Source organism: Fistularia commersonii, chromosome 1, assembly GCF_037954325.1.
Source record: "Fistularia commersonii isolate RoL2024-O1a breed Wild chromosome 1, RoL_Fcom_v1.0, whole genome shotgun sequence".
In the NCBI taxonomy this organism is placed as follows: domain Eukaryota; kingdom Metazoa; phylum Chordata; class Actinopteri; order Syngnathiformes; family Fistulariidae; genus Fistularia; species Fistularia commersonii.
In genome coordinates, this window is record NC_141284.1 from 28,951,161 (window position 1) to 28,971,633 (window position 20,473).

The 20,473-nt window shown below is 48.6% G+C and overlaps 2 protein-coding genes across 3 annotated transcripts; one reads left to right on the plus strand and one right to left on the minus strand.

Moving 5' to 3' along the window:
* Positions 1–543: 543 nt before the first annotated feature.
* On the minus strand, positions 544–12,364 carry psen1 (presenilin 1). Its single transcript, XM_086159155.1, has 11 exons — positions 12,212–12,364; positions 9,869–9,954; positions 7,141–7,475; positions 6,262–6,403; positions 5,183–5,250; positions 4,864–5,084; positions 3,961–4,059; positions 3,271–3,363; positions 3,010–3,195; positions 2,144–2,262; positions 544–1,990 (listed from the first exon to the last, which is right to left on the minus strand). The coding sequence occupies exons 2-11, from the start codon at positions 9,902–9,904 to the stop codon at positions 1,835–1,837; spliced, it is 1,455 nt and encodes a 484-aa protein (XP_086015281.1). The 5' UTR covers positions 9,905–9,954; positions 12,212–12,364; the 3' UTR covers positions 544–1,834.
* A 143-nt stretch (positions 12,365–12,507) lies between these two features.
* LOC147238112 (enhancer of rudimentary homolog) lies at positions 12,508–14,875 on the plus strand. 2 transcript variants are annotated; one of them, XM_086159176.1, is made up of 4 exons: positions 12,508–12,630; positions 13,618–13,705; positions 13,863–13,983; positions 14,586–14,875. In XM_086159176.1, exons 1-4 carry the CDS (start codon positions 12,628–12,630, stop codon positions 14,680–14,682), a joined length of 309 nt encoding a protein of 102 aa, XP_086015302.1. In that variant the 5' UTR covers positions 12,508–12,627; the 3' UTR covers positions 14,683–14,875. The 2 variants fall into 2 exon arrangements, with proteins under 2 accessions (XP_086015302.1, XP_086015293.1); XM_086159167.1 differs by having other exon boundaries at positions 12,514–12,630; positions 14,580–14,832.
* Positions 14,876–20,473: the final 5,598 nt, after the last annotated feature.

Genomic DNA, 20,473 nt, shown 5'->3' on the forward strand with positions numbered 1-20,473 from the left:
GCCTCCATGTTTTGCTGACTGACCGGGCGGTCACAGGTTACAATCCCCCGGACAGGTTGATAGAAAGAAAAGAAATAAATTAAAAAACCCACACATCTCAGTCAGAAGCCCCCTTTGTGTCCCACCGTAAAGCTGCCGCTGGCCCCGGGAGGAAGGCACTGGACCTCGGCCGTGTGGAGCAGGGAAGGGTGCCGACATGACCGTGACCACGTCATGCCGGCGGCTGAGGTCACATGATTGAGGTTGGGGTGTGGGGTGTGTGTGTGTGTGTGTGTGTGTGTGTGTGTGAGGGGGTGAATCTCAAGCAGCATCACTGATAGGAGCGTCGACTGTTGAAGACTGAAGACCTCGTTCAATCTGCGTTTCAGTCGCTTCATCTCGCGCGGAATTTGAAACGATTTATTGGTAATTATTTGAGAATCGCTGAGTTCAGAGACTGAATGTTTTATTTTCCTATCATTAGTTTTCCTTGATTTTTTTTTGGTTCATTTTCCTGTTATTTTAAAATGATCTCCTGCAGAATGATAACCCTTTTACAGCAGATTTTACATTTGTTCCTTTATTTAAGTAGGAAAATTCTTGCTGAATTACATAATGCCTTTCCTAATTATTTTCCATTTTTAGGATTTTTATCGGCCAATGTATGATGTACAAGTGGAGCCAGTCAAATTACTTATCTCAGCTGTCAATGTTAAAAAATGTTGTGTAAGAACAGAGTTGCATGAGTTGCATTATAAGTCAGTAATGTTGCCCAGCCCCAGTGTGTGTGTGTGTGTGTGTGTGTGTGTGTGTTTGGCCCTATATTTTAAGCGTGACTTGGTGAAAATCTGTGATGATTTAGTGTCACAACAACACTCAAATTTAATTCTAGACACAACAGCTTTTTTTTTTTTCCTTCTTTCCTCTTGTTCCCTCTTTCACGACTCGCATTTCCACGTCCCGCTCGGCACAAAGAAAAAAAAACATAGAAAAAGAAAAAAAAAAAACCAACTAAACATCCCGACCACCGAGCTTTGGTTTTCACAAGTCTAAGGAGGAAAAACAAAAACAAACCAACCATTCACAGCGGTGAGCAAAGCACGCTCCGGTGACCGACACCTCGTACACAGTCAAACTACACATTTACCGAACGAGCGTCGGCGTCGTCGTGGCGTCCGTTCGTCCGGTGAAGGCTATCTTTTGTTTGTTTGTTTGTTTTAAATGTGTTCACTCACGTCACGGGGAAAACAAAAAATAGATTGGGAGAAATGTATAATCCAACCTGGCGACGGGGGAGGTTGTGTGAAATGTCTTGGATAGCTACCGCCGAGGTGTCCCTGAGCAAGGCACCTGCCGTGGAGCCCCCCCTCCCGGCCAGTCGCTCCCGAAGAGCTGCTCAGAAGACGGCGGTCGAGCCGGGCCGCCTCCTCCGCCACGGCCGCCCACAGAAGAAGAGAAAAGCTACTCGGAAAGCTTCCCTGCATACATTTTTAAAACAAAAAAGAAGGTAAAATTCCCGCCGTCTTCTCTAGATGGTGCCTGAGACTGGTGGTCTTCCCTCGGACGAGGAGGGGCGGGGCTTCTGCGGCGGGGGCTCGTGTTGGAGGAGAATGTCCTTTAAAACGAATAAAAATATTCAGCATCAGCTGCGGTGGCCCCCCCTCCCTTGGCGCCGGAAAAAAAGGCAGACCAAAACAACTTGCATCCCGACGTCGTGAGTATTTGGGGGTGGCGGGGAGGGGGATGGGGGGGGGTCGCCCCTTAGCTGCTGGGCCCCTCCGGCTCCCCCGGCCATGGCTGCGACAGGAACGCCCCTCGTGACCTAAGTCGGGGGGGGGAGGGGGCGGCGGTCCTGCTAAATGTAGAACTGGTGCAGCGCCAGCTTGTCCATGAAGGGACGCACCAGGTTGTCCGTGGCGAAGTAGAAGACCAGGCCGAAGAAGATGGAGATGGGAAGCGCGGGCAGCGCCTTCTTGAAGATGGCGAGGAGAAGCAGCGTCAGACACAGGCCCTGTGCGGCGGCGGCGGCGGCGGCGGCGCCAGGTGGGGAGGGATGGGGGACAAAGAGAGAGAGAGAGAGACCGCCGCGTGATTGTTTGCCGGCTAAAATAAACGGCGAAGGAGGTCGGCGTCGGCGCCGTGGCGGGAGACTGCGGTCACTCACGATGAGTATGGCGACGAAGCACGCCAGCGTGGTGTTCCAGTCGCTGCTGGCTGCGGCCGAGGCCTTGCCCACCAGCATGCTGTAGAAGATGAAGTCCCCGAGGCCCAGCTTGACGCCCCCTGGGAACGCAGGAGGACGCCACATTCAGGGCGGGTCCGCCGAGCCCCCGTGGAAAGCTATTCCTGCCTCTAATTACTGGATATCCAAAGAGCGGCGCCCCCCTAATTTACAAGAGCGGTGCGTCGGGGAGGGGAGGGGAGGGGAGGGGAGGAGACCCGCAACTGCCGCAAACTTTGCCCTCCTAATCTGCGCTAAATAAACCCGGCCGCTGCCAAATATACAGTCACGTTCCCAAACGGGCTCGGGGAAAATCAGGGAGCATGTAAACACAAGCCTAAAAATGTTGTGTTTGGAAGAAAAAAAAATAAGGGATGGGGGGGTGATTTTACAATTTTTTACACACACACACACACACACACACACACACACACACACACACACACACACACACACACACTGGGTGTTTAAACAGGCCGCATGTCACGGCGGCTCTGACACGGGGGGCTTTGCCGCCACAGAAACACATTCCTGGATGTTTTCCCTGAACCGCATCGCAGATGGGTTTTCCACTCCCGTCCCCGTCTTCGTGCCGCGAGCAAACTCTCAGCGGCGACAGGAAACCATCGATCCCCGGGCCGGACGGGTCCAGGGGACGGACCGGGACCCGACAGCCCGGGTGGCGCCGCCTTACGGCAGCGTCTGTCAACGCTGTTAGCGGCGACCGCGCTCACTTTTCTCGCACGATGAGGTTTGGGTTTTCGGAAACCGAATCGCACACCGGCGCCGACCGTCGGTTTCAGACTCACGCTCCTCGTCGTCGTCGTCGATGACCGAGGGCCGGGCCGAGGGCATCTGCTGGATCTCCCGCCGGCTCTCCTCGGTGGACTGGAGCGGCCCCAGCTGGTACTCCTGCTGCGCCACCCAGGTGAAGGTGAAGCCGCCGTCGTCCTGTGACGGGCTGGAAGGGGGCGGAGCCTGGGGCGCCGCGGCCGCTGCGGACCAACCACGGGTCAGCCTGCGCGTCGGGCCCGGAGATAAAAGGGCCCGACCCGCGGCGCTACGCTCACCTCCTGGAGTCTCCGGCTGGGCCGACGCCGCTTCTGCGGAGTTCCTCTTGGGCCCGTCGACGTCGGCCATGTTGACAAGCCACACCATCGTAGCTGAGGGCGGGAAGGTTCAGGTCGGCGTGAGAAAGGATCGGATCCGTCGCCGCCCCGAGGGACCCGAGAGGAAAACGGATGCGGTCGAACGGATCCGTCACGATCAAAGCTTTGAAACCTGCTACCTTTTTTATTTTTACCCATAAAACATTATGCCTTTGGCAAAAAGAAATGTCACTCTAATTTTATGGCGTATCTCGCAGGGCAGTTTGAATGTTGAATTCCTTTTCATATCTTTGCTTCGGAGCAGATTGGTAAACCTGCCACGACCTGCGGAGCCAGCAGAGGGCTGATGTGTGTAGAACAGGAAGCGATTCATGTTCGGGTGAAGACGTCAGGTTGGATGTTAGATTTTTCACAACGACAATAATAATAATGATGATAATAATAATAATAATTATAGTTCTTTGATTATCTCACCCAAACCCAGTAGTGGTTTTGGTTGGCTTGGGATTATTTTAAGGCGGTCGGTGGGGAGACTTTCCTCGAACAGCACCGGAACCTGTGTTTCACCTCTGTACGAATGGAAGTTTACTTGATTTCCGAGAGTGTGTGTGTGTGTGTGTGTGTGTGTGTGCGTGTGTGTGTTCGTCTCACAGGAATAGATGAGGGCTGGGAAGATGGGTTCATTCCTCTCCTGGGCCGTTTCCACGAGGATCCTCAGGGGCCCCTTGGGACACAGAACCGCCAACAGATCTGCGGGGGGGGGGGAGCAGGCAAGTGATGAAACACACACACACACACACACACACACACACACACACACACACACACTCTTTGTAGAGCAGAGACGTAACCAAGTACAGGGATAATCATGATACAATTTTTCTTTAGACCCAGATTACATTAAAATAAGTTTCATTAGAAGCTGTGTGCGCTACCGTACACTGGCCCACACACTCATCAACACACACACTGAGAAACTCACCGGTGTTTCAGCTTCTCGATCGTTCGCTATTTCATTATTGTGGCCGGGAGAATAGGCGGGGGCTGGAAACAAGCCCGGAGCCGATGTCTCGCCTCCGACCCGCTGAGTCGGCAGCGCCGGCTGTTCCAGTGCTGGCCTGTCTCGCCAATGGTGATTCTCTTATTTTGATGGGCTTTTTTTTTTGACATTAATACAAAATGCCTCGGGAGCGCTCGCGGCCCTCCCTGTGCGAAAAAGAATTGCACGCCTATAATTATCCGGAATCACAACTTGTTCCCGGTCAAAGGAACCGCCTCTGCCCTCGGGATACGAGAACGGGAGGAGCTGCGGGGAGACGTTACTTTACAACCCCATTTGATCAAACACGCAACATAAGTCTAATTTATTTTTGTTCAATCTCCGCAGAGATCATAAGGCGCTGATGACGCGGAGTTGTTTCTTAGAAAATGACGGGATCAAATAATGCTCCAACTGATGCCGGAGGTGGTGTTTCCCCCTGGCAGTAAAGAACCAGCTTTTAGGTGACTTTCTAACAGACGGCGGCGGCGGCGGCGTCCCGCAGGAGGACCCACCGTAGACGGAGATGACGGCCAGGATGAGCCAGGCGGTCCACTCGGGCAGGTACTTGATGAAGACCAGGGCCATGAGGGCGCTGATCATGATGAGGTAGGCCTGCTGGAGCCGCAGCGGCCCTTTCCAGTGAATGCACATCATGCCCACCACGCCGAAGTTCCAGATGATGACGGTCAGGGTGAAGTAGTCCATGGCCACATTGTAGGTCTTGAAAACCTCCCTGTCGGAACGGAGCGGAGGCAGGATGTCATCACTTTAGAAGCAGCGGGGCGTTTATGTGTGTGTGTGTGTGTGCGTGTGTGTGTGCTGAGGGCTTACATGAGGTAGATGTAGGAAAAGAAGAAGAGCAGGAGGAGGGAGGAGAGGAAGAGCCAGCCTTGGATCACCTGTTTCAGCACAGAAGACATGCAAAATAAAAAACTACAGGACAGATCAGGTGAGCCTGGCTTGAATTATAAGATATGTTTCATGTAAACACATTCCTATACATTTAATCACAGTTGCATGTTATCAACACAAAATAGAACCGGTTATCAGCTAATATAATTTAACGCTTCTTAATGCCACTTTAAACTAATTTATGCTCAACCGCAGATACATTTCTTTATAAAACGGTCAATCATTTACGTCTGGATTGGATTTTGCGCAGTAGCAGAGGTACATATGACCTTCTGAGCGACAAATGAATTTCTTGCTCCAACTCCGTCTCGACGTATTTCAGTTCAAGACATTTGTCCTCGTATCTCCTCCTTTTGAGTCTTCGACTGATCACGTGACCCCTGAGCGCAGCTCACGTTGTTTTCGGCTTCACAGCGAGTTGGCGGCGTCCTTCTGCAGGCTAGCAGACACCTCTGTCAGCACAGCCTTGTTCTGTCTCGGTGCTCCAAGCTCATCCTCTAATGCTTTTCTTTGAGGACGGAAAAGCCCATCATCCAACCACTTTTGTTGAAAATGACACTTTCCCATTTTCCTGGATGTCAGGACGCCGCTCTAGACGTTCGTGTGGTAACTTCTGGCACCGTCAGAATTCCATCCGTAAACAACAGCCAATTAAACGGTTCCATCTGTCAATCATGACACTATTCTGATCACAATTATTAGATATTTATGTAACCTCATAAAAATAAATTGCAAATAATTTTGCAATAATGTTTTTTGAATGCTATTTCAGGCCTTCATTTTTGCAACATATGGTTTTTAATGAAATCCTGGAATAAACACCAGAATAAAACATTGTTTTAAAATCCTCATTTAAAAAGTAAGTAAAGCTGTAAAGGACTGGAGGTCCTAAGTACAAAAGGGAACCTGCTGCAAGTACTAAAGTATATGTGCATCCAAAATGCACACAGGGTTCATGACTTGAGTTACTTTATATGGAGACTCTGCAAAAATGGTACCTTATAGCAGCGGTACTTGTACAGCAGCACCAGCACCAGCGTCATGACGATGATCACCGTGATCATGATGGTGGCGTTCAGGATGGAGTTGAGCGCCCTCTGAGCCACTGTATCCGTGTCCTCGGGGAACGGTGTGTAGATCCTGGAGGAGTGAATATATAAAGTCACCATCTTGTTCGTTCGCAAAAAGATCAGTTGTTAGCCGAGAGTGGCCGTCCGTCACCATGAAACAGAATGAGAAAATATGTTCGTCAAACAACCAAAGGGTAATGAGCTTGTGTTTAAGCCTTGCAACTTCTCATATCTAAACACATTCTCATCACTACTTCTACCCACATTAAAACTTTGCCTTGTTTCATTTCATAACAATAATGATTCACTGAAATCCTTGTCTTTGCTTTTCTAACCGAATCACCCGAATGTCTTTGCACAAAAAGAAATGTAAAAAAAAAAAGCAATGAAATCATTCAATGTTCTAAGCAAGTCACAAGTCACACAATCGCATTTACCTTGAAAAGAGTGACAATGTGCTTGTTTTGAAAACGTCACTGTTTACTATCTTGTTTTTAATTTACATTTTGATTGGTAAATAAGTAGATAAATCATCTTTTCTTGTCCCTTTTGAGACTTCATGTATGTATTTCTCTACCAGAAGGCTACTTAACTTTTTGCATCGTACTTAGTGTTGTGTTAACATTATTTGGGCCCGGAATAATTTAACTGGACTCCAGTTCCACTTAGGCATTCCAACTATGTCGATGAATGTTTCACAGCGCTGCCGCCACCTAGCGGCGCCTCCCTGTACTGCATCCATTTCTGCAGGGGTGTGAATTTGAGTCCCGCCGTGCCCCGCCGTGCCCCGCCGTGCCCCGCACTCACAGCCTGTGGCCGTCGTTCTGGGTGTAGAAGCTGACAGACTTTATGGTTGCCACGACGACCACCATGCACAGCGTCACGGGGACGAACAGCATGATGACATGCTTGGCCCCGTATTTCAAGGTCAGCTCCTCGTCCTCGTCCTCCTCCGTCTCCACCACGCGAGCGGGCCGAGCGGTGGGGGCCTGCCCGTTCTGCTCGGGTCCGCCGCCTTCGCCTGCCCCCGAACCGCCCCTGGACCGGGGCCCGGTCGCCCCGGGGGCCCCGGTGGCCCCGGTGGCCCCGGCCTCGGCGCGCGGCTGAGTGGCTTGTGGGGCAGCATTGGACTGTGGCTCTTCCTGTTTGTATGGAACACAGATATGTTTCTATTAAGTCAGCAGTTAATTTCAATACTTTGGGTTTTTAATAGATCTGCTTCATAATGTCACCCACAATAAAATGAATTGATCAAGTCTTTCGCGAGTTGACCAGAACCACGTTATTTGTATTTGATCTGTGCCGATGCAGCCAAAGTCAGGCAAAACACCAGGTTGTTTTAATTTTTCGTTTTGTCCGTAACATAACATTCAAGACGTGCAAATATTTCAGGGTAATCTAGTTCAAATTTTAAAACAACTTGGCAAGCGTTCCCATTTTAAATTCGATTCTGTTGCTTTATTTGTGACCTGTTTTTTTTTTTAAATTCTCTTAGGTGGTATAGCTTTCAAGTCATTTTGGAAACAATAACAACAAAATTCAGTGTTCAAATGTTGACTGTGGCATTGGACTGGAGGCAGGGTTTAACCAGGATGGGGCACCTGTCAATCAAAGGGCCACATGCTGAGACCTTCAACCGTCCACTCTTTCATTCACACCCGCAGAACAACTAAGTCAGAGGATTCACTGGACCTGCAGACTGTTTTCTGTAGGAGTAAGATGAAGGGGAGGGGGAAAAAAATCTTCCGGTACCATAATTTCTGAACTATTGAGTGCACCTGAATATAATTTGCATTGGCTAAAAATAACAAAGAAATTCAGTGTGCACATATCTATAGTCCCCACTTGTTTTAAAATGACATTATTTACACAGAAACATTTCTTTTAACTTTCAATCAAATACACACCGGCACCATCTACAAATATGTACTGGAAATGCTTTTTTCAGAACGGTGGCAGTAGCACGCCCGATGAAAAAGATGAATAACGAATAAGACAAGGAAAAGTCCATCCATCCATCCATCCATCCATCTTCTATCCATCCATCCATCTTCTATCCATCCATCCATCAATCCATCCATCCATCTTCTATCCCCACTTTGTCCTACTCCAGCCGACGGCTGTCTTGGTCTTCCCCCTGCACACTAAAACCGTTAGTCGTCTTCTTCGCTGTCGGAAGTGAACGGCCTCAGAATCTCACCGTCATCTCATCGGATGATGTGACGAGGCTAAATGATTTGGCGGCGTGAAGCTCATTAGGCCAAAAATAATCCATAAATTTGCTGGATCGTTGTTTAAGCCGCAGCGTGGAAAAAGTAGTGGCTTATAGTCCGGAAATGACGATCAATATATTGAAAAGTGATATCAACAAATGAATACCTTTTGACATCAAAATACTAGAATTATTCAAAAAAACACCTCATGTCTGGTATGTATATATTCTATTTTTTTTACATAAAAAAATCCCATGACACCATATCAGATGCTCTTAGAAATGAATCCTGTTCTATTGATAGGTCCGAGAAGGAAACGGGGACATCACTTAGGTGGGCCAGCTAGAAAGTGGGCTGAAAAGATTTGTCCGAGGAAGACAAACATGACTGAATGTCTGGCCATCGCTGTTTCCCCTCAGAGCACAATTACACACTCCGAGCCCAGCTCTTCCTACCGCCGCCTCCTCCTCCTCCTCATCAGGGATAACACCGACACAGCACATGCGGAGGATCTGTGCCGTCGGGCTCCGAATTAAGAGGAAACTTGGGTGTGCTGAACTACAACTCTCAAGCTGCCTGCCAAGTCCAGACATGGGACGGCGCGCGTCAAGCCGACAGAGCGCCGGGCAGAAATGTAGGGATAGGAGCATCTCCCGAGACCGTGCCCAACAACCGGAGCGGCCGCCTGCAGGACTAGATGGCTGCTCCACAGCCATGGGAAGGAGGCCAAGGACAAGACAGATTACTTTATCGAATTAATGAGTTAACCACTTACTCTGAATGGTAAAAGTGTGACTTCGGAGCCTGTCCTGGATGGACACACACACACAGACACATGCACACACAAACACACACAACAGTGTGATTTTATCCTACTGCTAATAAACAAAGGAATAAGACAGAATAGCAGAGGAGGACTGGGGTTCTAAACAGGCCGAGGACTTTGACCCGTCCGTAGCGAGGAAATACCACGTCTTTATTTACACTAAAAACAACGTCAGGTGATAAAGACACACCAGGTGAGGGTTTGACCCCTGCCAGCTGGAGAACTCACTAGACGCTGACTGAACACAAACTTTTTTTTTGGGGGGGGGGGGGGTGTAGGACTTTAACAATTGCATTAAAACAAAAAAACAGAAGGGGAAGTACTGACTATTTCTTCACTCTTGGGGCAAACACACACTGGGTGTCTGAAGCAATCAAAATCCACACACATCCACACACACCCCCCCCCACGCACGCACACACACACACAGACACACACCCCCACCACACACACGCCCACACCCAACATCCAGGGTGACACAATCCCCCACACTGACCATGTTGTTCTCTATATCCTCCGTATTGTTCGCCATGGTCGGCTTGGCCCGCGCTTGTCCTCACATGCAAAGCCAATTCTTTCACCCTGTTGAGAAGAGATGGCAAAAGCAACAGCAGTTAGCGGCGCACAACGACAATACAACCAACATCAACAGCCCGTCATCGACTATCACCGGTGCAGATCTGAAATACAATAGTCACAGTTCTTTCTGTGGGGCTTGGTCATAATAAAACAGGTATCATGTTACTCATTAGCCTCTTTTCTCTGGACTAATACATAAGCTAAGATAAAATAAGATAAGATAAAACTTTATTGATCCCCAAAGGGGAAACTATTTTGTTACAGCAGCGTAGCAGTTATAAGATTAAATTAATATGAATATAAATATAAATAGAGGGATGATTGGGAGACACTGAGAAAAACCAAAAGACATCCACAAATAAATAGACAGCAGAGGATAAGAATGGTCAACAGAATGGGAGGGGGATAGTAAGGATAAAAGTAAACAATTAAAACTAAATGACAACATAAACAGAGTGACAATAGAAATGATAGGAATAAAATAAACAAACACAAACAGGCAGAAAGTGAGCGGTCTGTGATTAACAGGATAACAAAAAGATGTATTCTGCACATTGGTTGCAATGTCTTGGATCCTATAATTCCAACATCTGCCAAAGAGACAGCACGCAAGTATAGAACGGCAGATGATCCTGGCCTTAAAAGTGCTGTGTGTCAGAGTGCAAGGCTGTACTTTGGATGTGTCTTGATCATGAGGGGCGGTGAAACTACAGTGTGTGATTTTCTGTTGTTGAGGAGGGGTAACATGAACCCCATCACATGGTGATCCAAAATAGATAATGCTGGCATCTGAAGACCTGGTTAAGACCTTATTCTAATTCTCTTATTCTTATTCTTAACAGCATCCTCAACCGATAATCAGGTCCTCACATATCCTGAGAGTAACAAGATTTTTCTTCCTACGTTCGTTCACATGCGTGTGAAGTTAGGACTCCACTTTCTTCTTCGTTGGGTTTCTCAGCCGAGTATTAGCAGTACCTTCTGCTCGCTCTAAGCGATCTCAGGCAAAACTGTTCTCAGTTCTACTACCTCAGTGGTGGAACAAACTCCCGGAAGCAACAAGACTAGCATCATCTCTCTCAACCTTCAAGAAACAGGTAAAAACGTTTCTCTTTCAGGACTTTTTACTGCGCTGATGCCCCAGATCAGGTTGGCAGCTGCATGGCAGTTAGGCTATGCAGTGTGTGTGTGTGTGTGTGTGTACGTTTGTGTGTCTCTGTCCAAAAAAAAAAAAAAAAACCCTTTAACCCAGTCTTGCTGTTCCGTATATTTCCTGTGCATCGTGTATTTGCAAGTGTATTTGCAGTCCCTATGTCTATTGTAAGTCGCTTTGGATAAAAGCGTCTGCCAAATGTAATGTAATGAGTAAAATGATTTCCACCGAGGCCAAACAGCAAAGTTCAACAGGTCATTTTCATAAATTGTCAGGATGATTTTCATTATACGATCGTAAGGTGACAGACAACTGCTTTCCATTTAATGCCTTTATTGGGTTATTTAAAGTTGTTTTAGCTCACAAAAAACAAGTGCACCGCCCATGTCGGTGCAGGTCAACAAAGGGTGTAAACGAAGAGTATCATCATCTTCCTGACGTGATACTACATGTCAGAATGACAGCTTTTTTTACCAGGAAAGTCGTGGTCAGGGGTGGCTCTTAATGTTGAAATAACAAAAGTAAAAATGATGATAACATCGAAAATCGTTTCAAAGCCGACGGCGTCCGACCAGTGTTGGGTGTCAGAATCGAGATCCGGGTGGGAAGAAGCTCTGCGGGAGCCTCTCCAGCGCCAAGGGCGGTCACTTGGGTGGGGATAAGAACTTCATCCCCCTCCGAGTCACCTCACCGGAGCCCGGTGCTGTTTTTCGGTGAACTTTCTCGCCATGAAAGGACCGGTGAAGTTAATTCCGGGATGAGATGAGGCGGCAAACAGCGCCTTGCCGAGTCCCCACGCCGCTCAGTTCACCGGCGGGGAATACCGACCACGTTGTTGGATGTGGGCTGAGCCGATGTCAATTTGCTTCCGAGCCCCGGTTGCGTGTGAGCCGTGAAGTTGTTCCCCCGAACTGGCCGCCGTTCTTCGTGCCTCACGGGCGTTTGCGGGGAATTTAACGGGAGCGAGTCGGTAAAATGGCCAGTTAGCCAACAATGTCAGCACGGCAGAGGCAGCGGCCCCGCCGGGCAGCTAAAATAATTCTGGCTAACTTCGGCAGCGTGAAGTTATCGCAGCTCCCGCTCTGCGAGCCCGTTAAATGTACTTACCAACAACGAACAGCGGTAAATCCTCTCAGTTCAGTCCCCTGCGGTGGTCCGAAGAATATTTTAAACCCGGGCACTTTCCCTTCTTTGTTGTTCCTGTCTTAGCACCGAACATCCGGTTGCTGCTCTCAACTACTTCCTGCTCACTCGGCGCCGTGGAGCGTTTACGATCTACGATTCATTTACAGTTTTACAATTTTTTTATTTTTAAGACAGATTTTGCCGCAAAGTAATCGAATAGTGTTGGAAAAGTGAAAAAAAAAATACGAGTCTCGAGGGAGAAAAAAAATGTTTGCAATAGCATCGTTCAAGTCGCGGTTCGTTGTACTTCCGGGGTCAGAGGTCGACATCATCCTAGCAGAAACGGCACCGGAGAAAAAAAAAAACTCACCGAATTCCCACCGACGCACAATTAAAACATGGTGAGTACGGAGTGATACCCTGAATACAATGGGTAGAATAGCGAAATTAGTTTTTCGCCCACGTACCACGATAGTAACGTGGGAAGTATTTACCCATTTCTATTTAAAAAGCGCAGTTTGAAAGCCGCTGCTAGCTCCATGCTAACGCTAGTACAAATGCGGGGGACGTCTGGCGGCGGAGCAGCTGCAGCGAAGCTCGACTCCCGCAAGGGAAACTCGCCTTTGCTGCTCCGGACGGTCGTTAGACATGATTATCAATTCATTTAATGGAATTTGTGTCCCTCTCCGATTTGTTTTTGATCGACTGAACCAGCTTTTGCACTTGATTCGCCCTCGCCTGGTTTAACTGATCGATACATATGCAACTTAACTTAACAGCACATAATCAAATATACTGCGGACAGAAAAGTAGGAATGTCACGTTTCGACACTGCATGTGACAATAAACGCTTTGAATCTTAATTCGCGTGGTTTCTCTCTACATATAACCTCTTGTATTTGCAGTTAAACCTAGTGAAAATTGCCAATACTTTAAAGATAGCTGCAATACATGTCCAACTACTTTGGTAAATTAAAGGATATTGCTCGAATCCCATTTGTTTAAGTCTTTTACATTACATTACAGTCATGCTTTTATCCAAAAGCGACTTACAACAAGTACAATTCAGTCACAGGAAATTCAAAGTACCAGTTGATCACTCTACCAAATAGGCATCTCAAAACCATATACATACATTCATTTCTTTTTTTTATCATCCTGTTACTTCCATGCGTTTTTTTTTTAAAGGTAAAACTATTACCTTCCTGTTCACTGTGGGTTTATTTATGTGTTATTTTCAAAGTGGTCTCTTGATGACTATCCTCTTAAGTTTCTGATGAAGTCTCGAGTTTTCTGAGTAACTGTCGGGATCGTGTGTGCAGGGTGAATAGTGCAACAAATGTGGCCGAATATTCTAATCCTGAATGCTGTTGTGTTTGTTATTCCAGTCTCACACCATCCTGCTGGTGCAGCCGACTAAACGGCCAGAGGGTAGAACATACGCTGATTATGAGTCTGTCAATGAGTGCATGGAAGGTAAACCCTTGTATTTTTGTACGTTTATACTGTATTTGTGCATCTACAATCAGTCCACGACGCAAAGAGACGGCTTGGGCGCAATGTGTGTTTCAAGGGGAGTTGAGTGGGAACCGGGTGTAACAGTTTGTTCTTCATGCGTCGTGTCCCCGCTCAGGTGTGTGCAAGATGTACGAGGAGCACCTGAAGCGATTGAACCCCAACAGCCCGTCGATAACCTACGACATCAGCCAGCTGTTCGACTTCATAGACGATCTTGCCGACCTCAGCTGTCTGGTGTAAGTCTTCGCCATCCGGTTTGCTTCAGAACAGGCCTCTGCTGCAGACACGGCGACTGGCGATGGCTGGTCTGTAGTGGATTGACAGCAAGAGATCTTCTCAGACCAACATTAGAAAAATGACCTTAAACAATGAAATATCCTGGCACTAAATTGACCTGAAATGTTTGAAAGGCTCATCGGCGCAGCATTTAAGGGTTTTTAACACGTGAGTGGGGTGCCCTTGGTAGTTAGTTAACGCCTCTGTGTTTTAATGATATGATATGCTGACGCTTTCTGTCTGAATCCAGCGAGCGCTCTGAAGCGTGTGCCGCTGAAAGGCGCAACAAACTGAAGTTAAAAAAAAATCAAGAGTAATACATCACAGGTCTCACCGTGTTGTAGGATGGCCTCTACATTAAATGATCCACAGGCTTGGTTTTAACTTTAATCATTTTGGAAGCAGAGCTGGAGAAAATGGACCCGCTGGGAGTCGACCGTTCTAATGGACCACTCGTGCTGAAAACAGCAGCGCCGGATTCGGGCGCTCGGGCCTCCAGTTTGACACCAGCGATGCGAACAAGTAATGGGGCTGACCTGTGTGTTTGTCTTGTCAGGTACAGGGCCGACACACAGACGTACCAGCCGTACAACAAGGACTGGATCAAAGAGAAGATCTACGTGCTGTTGCGTCGTCAGGCCCAGCAGGCGGCCAAGTGAGGCCCGGACAGAGGCTCTCACAAGAAGTGTTTGGGTTTTTTTTTTAATTGTCTTTTTTTTCTCTCAGAGGGAGGCATATTTTGTATTTTAAATGTGAGTTATCAATAAAGACGTCCTTTAAATAAAAGGTTTACGGATGTTATTTTTTTCCCCCTATCACTTCATTTACCTGCCGCATTTATTCAATTTCTGTTTTAAACTTTTACGATTGGAATTCCCTCCTACTCCTGAGGGAATGGACGCTTTTTGAGTTTTCCCCAACTGTCTTCTGTAGATTGGAGGAAATAAAAGACTACATCAGTCCAGGAACAAATCTGGAACGGAAGCCAGCACACAAGCGTCCTTCCTGGCGCCACAGGGGCCGTCGGTCTGGTGCATCATACAAGTGGTCCACGTGTACAGGCGGCAACTGAAGAGGGTCAAATCATTCAGGACTCCAGGGAGGTGCAGGACTCGAGAGGCAACAGGCGTGCTTCGCGACTCCACGGAGTCTTTGGACAGGGAGTCAGTGAGGATGACAGTTTTGCTCACTAAATCAGCTACTGTGGTTCTCCAAACTGTTCAGAGAGCCCAGGTGTCAAGGGATGACGTGGACAAGAATCCCCCTAGATCTGCCAAAGAGGACTCCAGAGGAAGAACCCCACGCCCTCTCAGAAAATGGCATTACAAGGGTCTGACTTGGGCTAAAGCTTAGGAAGCTCCAGGGCCTGATGGGGACTCCCCGGTAACACCGGAGCCTCGTGCCGCACAGCAGCCACCGGTGTCCTCACACATCTACGACCAGTCCGTCTCTGAATGTCCCGTCACATCCTGTTGCAAGACTTCCAGCGCTGTACTATTTCCAAGCACGCGCAGGATAACGTGCCCGAAAGGCTACAGACCTGGTGCTCTGACATCTTTGGTCCTGAAGAGTTTTGAGTCAAGATCGCGGAAGACATCGCGGTCAGGGACGACGAGAGCCGGCTTACAGGATCACGATGTCTCAGCGGGCAGCCTGGTGTGTAGTTCACGACCTGGAGGTCAACATCAACAAGATGGTGGACTTGGTTATGGACTTCCGCGGACACTACTTACACTGCAGTGCCGGTGGTAGATCCTGATGTTTCCGGGAACCACCATCTCCAGCGATCTGGAATAGAAGATGAGCCTCATGAACACGGAGCGGACGGACAATTAAAGCAACAAAAGGTTTTGAATTTGAATTTTGGTTTTGAATTCATGGATTCAAGTGAGAAAAAGGGCGTATCAGTTCACGTCTAGGTATTATTCCGAATGCATTTCAGTGTGAAATATTTAAAGAGGCTAAATAGAATAACTAAGCGCGAAGGAACAACACTTAAGTTTTCAGTGCGGTCGTGGCTAAAAATGCCCTATTTTTTGCCATTTCAGTATTTTTCTTTTTTCTTTTCATCACTTTTTACTTTCCTATTCAAGTTGTTTCCACAGCGAGTCCCTGATCTGTAAAAGTCCACACATTAAAATAATAAAAAAATAATAATAATAAAAAAGCCAGAACCAATAATTACAGGTTCCCGCCATGCTTCCTGGAAATTGAGAAAAACCAAATTTTCCAGTCATGGGACGGAGCATGGAAAACCAGAGGAAAGAGCAAAATGTCTGGTAGAAATGGCGCTTTGTCCCGGAAAATGAAAAGCCTCGTCATTTTTTCCTCTCAGAGCCTCTTAGAACCAACATGTCAAACTGTGAGCTTAATAAACCATTTATAAACGGTTTATACTTCATTTCACCCTTTCATGTCTTCATTTGCTATCACAGTATTTAATCTGATATGTTGATTTTTGTGATTTTTCTTTTTAAATTTTTTAACAGCGCAAGAATTTTTGTCTTGTATGACTCATTGAGTTACAGTACACTCTTCTCTAAAAGTATTTGACAATTGTCCACAGACAAATATACATAACACAGGAACAATAACAATGCACAACAACCTGCCTCATATTTATATTACATTTTTATGTGCATTTTTGTTTTTTTTCATATTTTAATTACAGGAGAAAGGGAGCCGCATGATTTTAACGGTGTATTTGCTGAGTACAAATATATTTCAAATTCAGTGATGAGCAAGTTCATCGAGCGGTGGACTTAGCACTTAGTACTAGTAATTAGTACTTAGTACTAGTACTTAGTCCAATGTACAAGGTTTTTTCTCTCCTTGCTAAATAGTTCACTACACTTAGTACACCTCAGGTTTTTGGGTGAAGATTTTATATGAAATCATTATAATGTACTTGAATGTTCTTGAATCAATGACTGAACTTCATAAATGCAATTTTGGTAAAATGTAGTACATTATTGTGTATAATGGGTTTGAGGATATTTGTATAATTGGGTTAAAAAACATTGAATCGCAGCCATTGTGTAAATGTGAGTAATAACACAAAATACAAAGTGTTGTGAGAGTAGTACTTAAATCTATTTATATCTAAATCACTAGATTGATGGAACCTCGAGAGTTTATCCGTGAATTCCTGGTGCTCATATATTTCAAACACAGTGATGAAGAGGAACTACCCAAGTACTTTTACTCCAGCGATGTACTAAATACAATTTACAAGATACTTCCTCCCTTGCAAGCGCTCCACTTCTTTTAGTTCACCTTAGGTTTTCAGGTGAAAATATTATATTCAATAATATCCATTAATCTTATAGTGTTGACTTTTGTAAATAAAGCTTATTCACAATGCAATAAGAAAAAGTAGGATGGGTTTTGTAAAATTGGGTTCAAAAGCTGAAGAACAACATTGAGTTGCTGCCATCGTGTTGCCTTTTTGTGAGTAATAACCATCCATCCCTTTCTCCATCCATCCAGACCCAGGAGGACCTCCCCCTCCCTGGCCATCTGGTTCAGCTCTTCTGTTGGACCCCGAGGTGTTCCCAGGCCAGCCAGGAGACACAGTCCGTCCAGCTTGTCCTGGGACTTCCCTCGGTCCACCTCCTGGTCCACCTCCTGGAACACCTCCTGGTCCACCTCCTGGTCCACCTCCTGGAACACCTCCTCACCAGGGAGGCGTCCAGGAGGCCCCCTGATCAGATGCTCACGCCGCAGCAGCGACTCCACTCAGAGGACCTGATACGAATCCGACTTACAACCTACGATGCGGACCGAGCTCCGACACGATCATACAAGGACGGAACGGCCCGAATTACAGGTATCGGAACCCCGAACTCCCGTAGCAGAATTCCCCAAAAGAGTTGCCTGCGGGACGCGGTCAAATGCCTTCTCCACGTCCACAAAACACTTGTAGACCGGTTGGGCAAACCGATGCACCTTCAAGGACCCTGCCAAGGCTACAGAGCTGCTCCACTGCTACACAACAGGACAAAAACCACACTGCTCCTCTGGAATCTGAGGTTCAACCACCTGGTGGACCCTCTTCTCCAGCATCCATTTCCCAGGGAGTCTGAGGAGCGTGTTCCCTGGAGTAGGAGAGCACCCTCCGGTATCCCTTTTCAAAGTGGGGGCTCAGCGCCCCGGTTTGCCAATCCAGAAGCCCCACTGCCTTGTAGTCCCTGCCGCTGAGGTGCTTTTGGACTATCTAGGTATCTTCTGGTCATGAAACAGGAGAGTCCACCCTGGAGATCCCCAACTCTGCTTTCACATGGGTAGGCTTGTCGTCTTGAGAAGGGTTTCCCCGCCGCTTGAGGCTGGCAGTTCCTCTGCAAACAGTGTTGACAGTGACTGCTTCCCCTCCGGAGCAGCTGGACGGAGGAGCAGAATCTCAAAAGTCCTTCTTCATGACCTCATCAAACTTCTCCCGTGGCAACGCCGAGGGACGAGGGAGTCCCCGAGGTGCCTCGAGCCCGTCGGGGGACTCCGACGAAAGAGGTGTTTGGTCTGAAGCGCCGTCGGGCGTGCAGACACACACACGACGGTCAAACCCTCCCTCGACCCAGAGGCGGAAGGAGGCGCCTTGGCATCGCCGGGTTGAACCCCAACATTCAGGCGTCGTGTCGGCGGGCAATCAATGCGTCAATACGCCCCGGCCTACCCGCCGCCGGTCACCGGGGCGACCCCCGAGCCGACAAGAGGTCGACCCCCTGCAGAGGGTGACATATCGGTCAGGTGACCCCCGGCCTCGCGCCCCGTCTCAGCCTTCCAATCAGATGGCTTCGCAGCAAAGCGCCGCACGGCGTCCCGACCCTTTGACCCCGGCCTCGCCTGGCGAGCCGAAGGAAGGGGGTCCATTACTGCTCCCGTCATCGGGGTCCTCCGAGCCGGGCCTCTTCCGTCCGGGGCCGTCGGCCTCGGGGGCGACCCGAGACCCCAAGGCTCGGGGGGGCGACCCGAGACCCCACGGCTCGGGGGGGCGACCCGAGACCCCACGGCTCGGGGGGGGCGACCCGAGACCCCACGGCTCGACCCCTCGGGTCACCGGGAGGCTGGAAACCCCTCGGCTGACGTTTATTTCATTTACAACTGAACATCGTCACAAAATAAATGTCAGGTCAAGACGTGACGTGTTTGTTTTGCCGCTCATTTATTTAATTCACGCGTGTGGAATGATCACGTGTGGAAGAGCCGCCACGCGCTGTGTTTGGAAACCCTCCCCGCGTGGACCTCACGTTTTTTTATTTCAACTTCCACCTTATTTCTTTATTCTAATCATTTTCTTTCTGGCGTGAAAGTCCGTGTCGGTGGACCGGGCGCGTGCACGGCTGCGTGCGTGTGTGCTCCTCCTCCTCGGGCGCGCTTTCCCACCTTTGTGTTGTGTTGTGTTGTGTTGTGTTGTGTTGTGTTGTGTTGTGATCCACTCGTCCTGTTTCTCACACCCGCCCCGGTGAAGCCCCACTCCCACTCCCACTCCCACTCCCACTCCCCCCCCCCCACCTCCAGCCTTCCAACCCCTCCCCCCCTCCTCCTTTCCTCCCTTCCTCCTTTCCTCTCCTCCTTTCCTCTCCTCCTCCCTCTCCTCCTTTTAGCATCTGAAAAGCCCACGGAGCGTGGATCGATGGCGCGGCGTCCCGCCCGCGCGCCAGGACAATAAACCACAAAGACGGGGTGAGTTCTTTTCTTCTTTCTGCTTCCGCTACACTTTTTTTTTTCGGGGTGGTGTGTGGAGGTGCGGGGGGTGCGGGGGTGCGGATACACACTAATGGCACACACGGTAAGGGGAGTGAGATCGCAACGATATTGAAAAAAAAACAACACACACACACACACACACACACACTCACACACACACGCATACGCCAGCGCGTCTTTTGTTACCGCGATACGACCCGCCGTCTCCCGTTCCACGCGAGACACCGCGGCTGTGTGTGCATGTGTGTGTGCGTGTGTGTGTGTGTGTGTGTGTGTGTGTGTGTGTGTGTGTGTACACAACGAACACAACGAGCCACGCATCTGGGAGGCAGGAGGAGGGAGCGCGTCTGTGCGTGTGTGTGTGTGTGTGTGTGTGTGTGTGTGGGGGGGGGGGCATTAATTTCACGTGAACGCACATTCACCTTACGTAACCTATTAAACACACACGCACACACGCACACGCACACACGCCGCGGCCGGCCGCCTCTCATTGGGCGCTGCGGCTCCGAATGCGGCTGTAAACAAAAACATGTCAGCGGGAGCTTCGCCTGGCCTTCTTCATCTTCATCTTCATCCTCCTCATCCTCACCCCCCCCCCCCCCCCTAAAGGGACCCCGAGCAGGCGAGTAAACCGGTTTTTAATTGGCTGAGAGCCTCACCGGGTCGCAGCCAAGGGTGGTGGGGGGGCGGAGGGGCACTTTTGCACCACTCACGTCTGGACGGCCACAACAATAGCATCCCCGCCTC

What these genes read in the sequence shown, in the direction of transcription:
- psen1 (XM_086159155.1), bottom strand. Translation starts at nt 9,904, where the DNA reads ATGGCGAACAATACGGAGGATATAGAGAACAACATG. An exon ending in CAGAACGACGGCCACAGGCT is followed by an intron (nt 6,404 to 7,140) that starts GTGAGTGCGGGG and finishes TCACTCCTCCAG; the next exon opens with GATCTACACACCGTTCCCCG. An exon ending in ACAAGTACCGCTGCTATAAG is followed by an intron (nt 5,251 to 6,261) that starts GTACCATTTTTG and finishes GTGCTGAAACAG; the next exon opens with GTGATCCAAGGCTGGCTCTT.
- LOC147238112 (XM_086159167.1), top strand. An exon ending in TGTCAATGAGTGCATGGAAG is followed by an intron (nt 13,706 to 13,862) that starts GTAAACCCTTGT and finishes GTCCCCGCTCAG; the next exon opens with GTGTGTGCAAGATGTACGAG. An exon ending in GCCGACCTCAGCTGTCTGGT is followed by an intron (nt 13,984 to 14,579) that starts GTAAGTCTTCGC and finishes TTGTCTTGTCAG; the next exon opens with GTACAGGGCCGACACACAGA.